The sequence below is a fragment of the Anser cygnoides genome, chromosome 1, assembly GCF_040182565.1.
Source record: "Anser cygnoides isolate HZ-2024a breed goose chromosome 1, Taihu_goose_T2T_genome, whole genome shotgun sequence".
Lineage (NCBI taxonomy): Eukaryota > Metazoa > Chordata > Aves > Anseriformes > Anatidae > Anser > Anser cygnoides.
The window spans coordinates 103,201,179-103,211,330 of NC_089873.1; the positions used below are offsets into that span (position 1 = coordinate 103,201,179).

At 39.3% G+C, this 10,152-nt stretch overlaps 1 protein-coding gene across 4 annotated transcripts in view; it reads left to right on the forward strand.

Annotated features, from left to right (window-relative positions):
• The window catches only part of KEL (Kell metallo-endopeptidase (Kell blood group)), a 41,709-nt gene extending 35,571 nt beyond the window's left edge, over positions 1-6,138 (forward strand). For 3 of the 4 annotated variants that reach the window (XM_067005087.1, XM_067005080.1, XM_067005079.1), the window contains 4 exons: positions 2,140-2,207; positions 2,450-2,607; positions 3,517-3,609; positions 4,417-6,138. In XM_067005087.1, coding sequence (XP_066861188.1) covers positions 2,140-2,207; positions 2,450-2,607; positions 3,517-3,609; positions 4,417-4,593 — 496 coding nt within the window. In that variant the 3' untranslated portion in view covers positions 4,594-6,138. Of the gene's footprint in view, positions 1-2,139; positions 2,208-2,449; positions 2,608-3,516; positions 3,655-4,416 lie in introns of those variants that run through there. The other variant, XM_067005084.1, reaches the window with a different exon arrangement.
• Positions 6,139-10,152: the final 4,014 nt, after the last annotated feature.

Here is a 10,152-nt window from a genome sequence, read left to right on the forward strand (position 1 = left end):
AAGGGGCTGCAAAAGTGGAAGCTGAATGTAGTCCTTTTGCTACACCATGTTTCCAGGAAGAATCTCAGTAAATGTGTCTTGAACCTCTATTTCTAACTGCATCCCAGAAAGATCCAGTATAATGGGAAAAATAACTTTTTCTAAAGCCAAATGGATGTGGCTTGCCAGTTCTGCTCTATGAACTCTGAAAGAGTGTGATCTTTCTCTGGAAGCAGAGAAAGGGTTTGCTGGAGCAATATTAGAATATAGGTGAAAGTAAGCTGAGCCAAGTGTATCATCCCAGAGCAAAGAGGTAGAAGTCTTGCATAGGTTAACTGCAAAAAAAAAAAAAAAAAAAACAACAACAAAAAAAAAAAAAAAAAAAAAAAAACCACAATGCACCTCCGCCTTTCTTTTTCTAGATTCCAAGTATTTCTGCAATCTAATTCATAGAAATCCAACCCAGAGCAAATAGGAGCAACTTCATGTAAAAAGTCTTTTCAAATGGATCAAACACAGTTCTGTTCTTCCTTTTCTTCAAGAAATCTCCTCTAATTAGCAGACATATTTTTCATTCTGAGGCTTCTCCTGCAACAACGACACCTCTGTAGACTATACTTTCATAGTTGGGTTCTTTCATCATACTGAACAGTTCTTTTAAACATTTTTTTTTTCTGGTATTAAAAGCACTTAGCTGACTGTAAAAATATTATCTTATGTCCTTTTTTTGCATGATAACTGACAGAGACTTGACATAATCCCATCATACTCCAAAGATAAATTCACACAGTGGGAAGAGACTGAAGTCTGAAAGAAACCCATATCAGTTAAAGTAATTATTTTTTCCATGGTAATCTTCTGCCACTACTTGTATGACATTTGCTAGTATTTGCATTGTTTCATGAATTCATTATATTGTGGAGAATAGGAAAAGAATAATAGAAAAAAAAAATCCGGTTGTGCAGGTTTTTACATTGTTGTTCCTCTGGAAAAAAAAAAAAGAGAAAGTGTCTGCAACTTCTTATTCCTTTTGTATTTGGTGTTAGTAAAATATATTCTTCTCACCGTCATTCCAGGTCAGTAGACTCATAAGTTAAACTTGTGTTGGCACATTAACAGTTGGTCAGATGATGCTCCAGAATTTAAATTTTACTGTCAAAAAGAATTTGCCAGTTCAGATAACTATGAGTATAATTTTTAAAACTAGAATTTGGCAAGACAGTTCAATCGTTATAAACTACAGAGTTTCTGCAAGAGCAACTCTAAAAGAAGATGAATTATCCTGTCCTTGTCGGTGTCCTAATGAGTTCCCGGTGATATAATAATGATACGCCATCCCTGGAAGTATTCAAGTCCAGGTTGCATAGGGCTTTGAGCAACCTGGTCTAGTGGAAGGTGCCCCCATTGGCAGAGGGTTTGGAACTAGATGATTTTCAAGGTCTCTTCCAACCCAAACCTTTCTATGATTCTATGATTCTAGACCCATTTCATGCTTTATCAGTGTTAATCGGTGCCTGTAAAAAAAAAAAAAATCATCATTTTGTATTATGGAAATCTATTTTAATTGTACTCATGCTTGTGTGACTGTAACTTCATTGCAAAGAATGATAGAAATTCTTATTGGAAAGAACCTCCTGCTTGTAGTGAGTGGAAAGATTACCAGTGCTAGGCCTGAGTAATTGTAGTCAAGCCTTCACGATTTTAATTTGCCTGCCAGTTTTATGTATTATGTTTCACAAGATGACTGCTGCAAGACTGCCTTTCCAACCATCCTGCTCTTGTATTTTGCCATTGCAGTTACTGTTTATGTAGCAGTTCATCCAATACTGGGTAACTAAGGACATATCTCAACAGAGTATCACATTACAGTTAATAAGTGCAGAATTTAATTCGCACTCTCTGTGATTAAGATGGCTTATTAGCTAGGAATGCTTTAATGCAAGTCCATTGTGCAATTTCAAGCATCGGTAGAGTAATTTACATTTGTGTTCATATTTTTACAGAGTACCACATCTGGGAGGCAATAAACAGAAAGTGCTTCTGTGGGCTCTCAGAGTAGAATGCTTCTTTGCGGTCCACAATTGTGCTCAGTGGTGATAAAGAATGCTCACCTGTTCTTCTTTTCTTTTCAAAATCACTCTTTTCATGTTTATTTTTCAGTGCTGTGAACTTTGGAGCTATTGGGGTCTTCATGGCACATGAACTTCTTCACGCATTCTATGGTTATGGTGGGTACCAGCTGCAGGGTGAAGCTTATCCTCTTTGTTTACTGTTCTAGGCCCCCAGTGGTAGTTTCCCTTAGGGGTTCTTCAATCTTGACCCCTATATCCATGTATAAATACATTATTAAAGCAGGTGAAGCTAAGGAAACCCACTCCATACAAAAAGAAATACGAAGAAAGCTCAGTGTCGGGAATACAAGTGAACATCAGAAATAGCTTTACTTTCTAGGATATTTTTTTCCCTACAGTGTTGCCTGGTGGCTGTCCTACATGCAATAGGAGTGTGCTACAGAAATCTGTAGATTGCTTTGTTGAACAGTATGAAAGCTTTGACTTTAAGGTCAACGGTACTCTTACGCTCTTGGAGAATACAGCTGACAATGGAGGGCTTGTCATTGCTTACCAGGTATTGTAGTTTACTTATTTCTCTGATCTCATTTTTATGATCTCAGAGTCTCACCAGACAGCTCAACTGGCATGTCTTAAGACTGCCCTGTTATATCCCTGTCCTACATACTGCTCCAGTCCCAGATTTCTTGCATGTCTGTGCCAGTGCAGCATGTTCTTTGCATTTCCTCTGCTATTCCAATCATAGGTTCTCCACAGAGCTGTGCTTATAATCTCACTACCTCCATATAAGAACACTTCTCCCCTTCGCCTATTCTGGGGTGGTCCTTTTTTTACTTCCCTAATTATGTAATGCATACAAAACACGTTATTACTTTATATTAGGCTATTGTATATTTATGTTATACCTAAAGAACTAGGCTGAGATAAGAACTAGAATTCTGTATTGTGATAAAATTACTCCACTGTCATGTTTTCAGCAATATTTCCATCTAGAACTCCTGCAGGAATTCAGAGGTTTAGTTAATTAATGAGTGCAGGGTGCTCTGAGTTCTCTGGGTGTGAGATGGTACTTGTTGCATTTCTGTGTGAAGAACTTTGAGACTGTTACAGGCACAAAGATTTTTTGATGGCATTCATAGCACCAATAAATAAAGTTTTACAGATATTTGTGACTTTCTTTGAAAGTAATTTTCATTTTTTTCATAGTGCAGTCATCACATCTCTTCTGACCATCGGTGTATAGTAGTGTCAGAAATTGGAAACAAAGGAATTAACATTGTTATTCTCCCTTCTTACAGCTATTAGGGGAATGGCAAGCAGCCAGACACCTCAGAGTGAGCAGAAAGAGATACAAGCATAATAAATATATTAAATATATACCAGACTGATATATTTAATTGACAGAAGACATGTTTCTTGGACACTGTCTGAAGGGGAATTTATTATTAATTTTCTCTCTCCACAGGCCTATAAGAATTGGCTGAAAAAGCACAAACAGGAGGATTTACCCAAGATCGGACTTTCACACGACCAGCTTTTCTACCTCAGTTTCGCTCATGTAATGAATTCTAGGCTAGTTATGTGTCTCTCACTCTCCATTGTCTTCTACATTATTACAGTCTGTCCTTCTCAATATTCAGTCCTTTTTCTCCATTCTTCCTAGAACTGGGAATGATAGATGTTGTTGGTAGATTCAGAATCTTATTTAGAAAGCTAAAATTCACATATGGGGCTCTTAATCTGTCATGGATCTCATTGCAAACAAGATGGCTGTCTGTAAATATATCTTTTACAAAGCTCTGAAGTCTACCAAAATTAAGTTGTAGCAGACAAATTGTGTCAGAGAAAGAAGACTTCTTTGCCATCCTCAGTACTTTTTTGCTACTCTGAGCAATCTTACTAACAGAAAATGAAATTTTAGTGGAAAACACACATAGGTCTCCATCCCTTGCTCCATCCAGGTCTCCATCCCTTGCTCCATCCATCTCTTTGTCAAGTTGTAAGGTCATTCTGAGTGACTGGTAGAGAAAAAAAGTTTAGATTATAGATATAATTTAGAGATAAAGAATGAGAAATACATGCACACATAGTTGGAGATTTTTGTGGGAACATGGTTTAAGGATTTGTGCAAAGTTGTGCAGTTGTGCAGGTGAGTTTTTTTTTCATCATCATGACATTGGATAAAAATAGTCATAAATTGTGGTTGTGAAGGGAAGTATCTGAACATTGTTGGCACTCATGAAAGTGGTTCTTAGTCTATTCCAGCAGCCTCAGCGGTGTGGAATGTGCAGAGGCATGAGGACTTATGACTTATTTACATGAGGACAGTCACCCAAACTGACTTTTCTGTTTTACTTTCCCTCAGGCAATGTGTGGACACCAGGATCCTGAGGAATTACAGTCTTCCTCGAACACTGATCCACACAGTCCCTTGTCACTTCGCGTCTGTGGGCCTGTTAGCAATAGCAGGGACTTTTCCAAGCACTTCCACTGTCCCAGTAGATCACCAATGAACCCAGACAGCAAGTGCCACATTTGGTAATCTGTCTGGAGGAGGAAGAATGATACAACTGCACGAAGATGAAGGCCTGACTTGTGCAAGTATGACCCATGGGGTCATACTCAGGGCCCATGGGGTGACATGGGGCTTTTATTCACTCTTCTGCCTTCTTTTTCTTGATATCCTTTTCTTGTCAGTTTATGGTAGCAAAAGCCTCCAACTGAGCTCATAAGGGGAAAAGGTGTCTTCCCACTGCTCCCAGCACTGTCCCCCAAATGGGACAACTCTGTAGACCAGGAAGTCCCAAGGTAAAAAGATGACTAGCCAGTCTCTAGTAGGTAACAACTTCTGAGGAGTTGTAAACAGAAGTAATGTTGCATCATTAGGCCATCTGTTCAGTGCATTTCTCTGTCTACTCTAGCAACCTCGGTCATGTTGAATGGGCAGGGCAATATATTAGACTCCTAAGATTTGTTCATACAAGTTTGTCTCTTAGGAAAATTGTATGTGTTACTATGCAAACTACACATGTAAGTTACCAGAGAAGGAAGAATCCACTTCTATTCAATCTGCTGATAAGTAGTAGGGAAAACTTAGTGGCTGCATTTTCTAGGCTGGAAGATGAGTTACTAAATAATGAAGGTTATGCAGGTACTCTATAGGAAAGCATCCTCCTTGAGGAAAGTGAGACTGGGAGCTGAGAACTAACTCTCTTTCTGCTTTCTTTCTTTTCCAGCAGGAATCTTTTTTTCTTTCTTAGTCTCTGTTTAAGGTTGAGGGTATGGTTAAGGGTGAAGCATGGAACAGTAACAGGAGTTTCTAGGGATCTCTGAAGAACATTAACTTGAATATTCAGAATGCCAAGAACTTCTCTGGACCCAAACCAGTTTCTCTCATCCCTACAAGTTTTCTTATGCCTACATTTGTAAATATTTACCATCCAAAAAGAGGAGTTTGTCAGACATAGAATTTCACTATCTACTTGAAACTGAATTTTACATATTAATTTACTTTAGAGAAAAAAAAAGAGTAAGAAATAATATATTTTAGGGTAGCAAGAGACATTCTTAAAGCACGTTCTCAAGAGCAATGTATTAATTTCATCAATTTCAGGTTCTGATAATTTTTATATATATATATATACATATATCAATCTTCTACACATTTTACCAAAATTAATAAGTATTCAAAACTCTCCCTTTTGCATACACTTCAAACTGTTCCGTTTATTTTACTTAATATATTGTATGCCTGGGGATTGTTTGTAGAATAGATGATGGTAAGTGAAAACACCCTTTATCAGTATAAGCATAACTACCATTATGGAAATCTTAATAACCGTATTAATCCTTTTGAAGTACTGACCAAGGCAGCAAAGTATTTCCCATGAGTAGACTGTTCAGAGATTTTTTCATTTATTAAAGACTAAAATATTAATAAAGAACATGCTTCAGGAAAAAAAAATATACTTTGATTAGAAACTCTTTATGGCCAGGTTTTGTTTCTTCATTCTTTATTTGTACAGTTCCCAGCATGACCAGAGTTTGTAGCTGAACTTCACTAATAATAAATAATACCTCAGAATAATGGCATTTATTTACCCATCATAAAAAATAACAAAATTCAGATTTTGTTTATCTTTATATTTTAAACAGTGCATACTATTCCTCTACTTGCTTAATCAAGTTTGTCCTACCAGCATGTTCAAAATGTTTGGTCTTTCTATCAGGTGCTATAATAATTAATTATATGCATCATTATACCAGACCTTGTGTGTATTATAGCAGTTATTTCACTGGACTGAGGCAACTTGTCTTCTTTGTTTATAACGTGTATAAAAAGCAAAGGCTCATCTTGATGAGTTTTTTTTTGTTTGTTTTGTTTTGTTTTTTTACCAGAATAGAACAGAATAGTTCAGTTGGCGAAGGGAAATTCAAAGATCATCTAGTCCAACTGCCTGACCACTTCGGGGCTAACCAAAAGTTAAAGTATATTAATGAAGGCATTGTCCAAATGCCTCTTAAATACTGACAGGCATGGGGCATCAATCCCCTCACTAGGAAGTCTGTTGCAGTGTTTGAACACTCTTGCACTAAAGAAATTTTCCTAATATCTGGTCTGAACCTTCCCTGGTGCTTCTTTGGGCTGTTCCCTCGTGTCCTAATGTTGGTTAACAGGGAGAAGAGACCAGCACCTCTGTGCTTCCCTTGCTCAGGAAGCTGTAGAGAGCAATGAGGTGGCCTGTTAGCCTTCTTTTCTCCAGACTAGATAAATCAAGTGTCCTCAGCCTCTCCTCACAGGACTTGCCTTCCAGCCCCTTTACCAGTTTTGTTGCCCTCCTCATTCAACTATCTTACTATCCTTTTTATATTGTAGAGACCAGAACTGCACAAAATATTCAAGCTGAGTCCACACCAATGCTAAACACAGCATAAGAATCATCTCTTTTGACTGGCGGGCTATGCTGTGGTTAAGGCACCCCAAAATGCAGTTTGTTCTCTTGGCTGCCAGGGTGCAGTGATGCCTCGCGTTAAGCCTACTGTCAACCAGCACTCCCAAATCCCTTTCTGCTGAGCTGCTCTCTAGCCACTCTTCTTCCAGCCTGTACCTGTGTCCAACATTACTCTGTCCCAGGTGCAGAACCCAGCATTTTCCTTTGTTGACCTTCATGCCGTTGCCAATTGCCCAGTCCTCCAACCTTTCTAGATCTCCCTGCAAGGCCTCTCAACCTTCCAGAGAGTCAACAGCCTCTCCCAGTCTAGTGTCATTAGTGAACTTGCTGAGGCTGCATTCAACTTCTGCAACCAGATCACTGATAAAAATGTTGAATAGGACTGGCCCTAGAATTGGGCCCTGGGGAACACCACAGGTGATTGGCCATCAGCCAGATAACTGGCCACCACTATAATCCTATGAGCTCTACCATGAGTCAGTTTATCACACAGAGTAGTGTGAACCTTTTCATCTCAGAGTTGAAAAGTATGTGAGAAATGCAAGAAGAGAAGTCTGGCTTATGGAAACAATTGCATGAGCCCTTAATGAATTTATTGGTTATTTTTTTCAAGGGGAGAAGAAAGAATAAGCACTTTCAATATGTGCACAAGGTCTCTCTCCTTTTTTTCTTAGTGTTGTGGATTCAGTGGGATGTGGGTGGTGAAAAGAAGCCTTGCTGCCTAGTAGGTGATCTTGAAACACAAGTAGATGTTCACATTGCCATCATCTGTGACCACAGCAATGATTTCACACTTTATGTCATGCATTGAAGAAACAGCACAATGATGCTAATGTTCAAGAAAAGGGACTGATCCAACAGCAGATCCTTCACTGCTGAATTCCTCAGTCTCTGATAGTCCTCCTGTTGCACCATATTGATCAGCTCCATTCCTTCTCCTGTAGACGAGGCCACAAATGTTTCTTCCATTTGCTCCCAGCCTGCAGCTAGAGATAAGTATGGACAACATAAATTTTCTTCTTTCTCTCATTTTGTATTAAAATATCCTTTTGGACTCTTTTGAACTTTCAGTCCTTAGCTCTTTTCTCTACCTGCTTTCTAAACTTAAGACTTCACTTTACCCTTACTGCGTGTCCATTTTCTCCTTCATACTAAGGAGCTTTTCATTCACACCACTCTCTGTTTGCTTCCCTTGGTCTTTCCTTGGATTTATTCTTCTCAATTCTGTATGCATTCCTCAATGCTCGCCCTCCCCATAGTGTTCTCATAATTTGCAAGTGTTTTTCCTCGATGTGTGTGGATATGTGTGTAAACCTGGCCTGAATTTCTCTCCCTCTGCCCTCATAAGTTCATGCCATTGCTACAGGGTAGTAAGCTGTCATCAAGGAGGGGGAGACCATCTTTATTGCTATTTTACCAGGGGAACTGAGGTACAGTGAAGCAAGGCATTGGAAGAACTGGGGACTGGCATCTGGATTCCAGTGGTTTGAGACTTGCAGGATTTATTTTTTTCATCTTTTCTCAACACAATCTTTCCCATTCTCTTGTTACAAGTGTACTTTTCTTCCACTGAATTTCTCTTCCCTCCTCTTCACACTCTTGCATTTGGGCAGTTTCCCCATTTCCTTCTCAACACACCTTCTCCCTGACTCTTGCATGTCTTGCTTTCTCTCTTCCTGTGCTGGCCCAACTTCTCAGACTTGTTGTCCCTGAATTACTACACTTTGATCCTGTTTCCTGGGTATGCTCTGTATGGGTATGCTTACTCATTTTTCTGCCTCAATTTCATTGCTGCATGGGAGACAGCAGAAAAATGACCAGTGGAACAAAGAGACAGAAGGAGGAAAGAAGAAAGAGAAGCTCAGCTCAGACCTTCTCTAGGAAGCAATACTTGAATGGTCAGCATGTCACAAGTTCTTCCTTCCTTCCGTCCTTCCTTCCTTCCTTCCTTCCTTCCTTCCTTCCTTCCTTCCTTCCTTCCTTCCTTCCTTCCTTCCTTCCTTCCTTCCTTCCTTCCTTTCTCTCTCTCTCTTTCCCTCTTTCCCTCTTTCATTTTCTCTTTCTCTCTTCCTCTCTTTCCTTCTCTCTTTCTTTTTAAGCGTGACCTATTGTCACATTGAGAGGAACTGATCACTTCTGAGAAAGATAGGAGAACTTAAAGAGAACCACAATTCCAAAGATAACAATTCAGATAAGGGTCCAGAGCCATTGCCTTTTCCAGGGCACCGCCAATCAATTTTTTTTTTTCAGGAATTAAGAACAGTAATTACTGAGTTGCCACAGGGTAATTTAAGTTATTTTAGATACTGCTCTCTCAAGCACTGATCTGATTTTGCAGGGAGTTACACATTAGGAACGCTTGTTTCTTATCACAGGTGGGATCTTCTAAGAATTATTTTCTCCTTAGAGTTTTAACTCTTGCCTCAAAGGTTCTTAAAGAATTTTTCGTTCCCTACTTCCACCATGCTCTGAGGAAGCCCAGCTTTGAACAAAGTTTCTGCTTTCTTATGGCACTACTTTGAGAAACCTTCAGTTTCTGAGCAAAAAAACTTTACTATTACAATCCATTCCATTAAATAAGAGGCGACATGAGGCGACCAGTGCAGAGACCAATAAAAAGGCTATTGCTTAAATGAATAAGAGAGTTCTTGCCTAAAATATGACTTCTGAAATATTTTATTTTGAAAATTACTTTCCCCCTACTCTCCTTCCTTTGTATCTTCTTCCTTCTTTCCTTTACTGTACTTTTCCCTCTCAATGGTCATCCCAGATTCTTTCTTTCATCTTTGCACAGCCATGACTACACTAATAGGCCCTAATATCCCCTACCAGCCTAACCTGGAGCCCCATCTTCTGCCCATGGTTCTGGGAGCTTCATTTAAGCTCAGGCCTGGGACTCCACTACCTTTCTGAGGTATGCTGTAAGTAAACCTATCTCCAGCTCCAGCTCCACCTTATCTGTTCCTGGACAGGGACCCTATTATTCTGGCTCTCAACTTGCAGACTGACTTCTTGACTTGGCCTTGAATGTGTCATCATTATGGACTTGCCTGGCAGACACTGGACAGTCTGACCCTGGTTAGTTTCATTTGTCCTTATCTTTTCATCTCCAGCTTGACCATTGATCTGCCTCGTAATCATGGACCTGT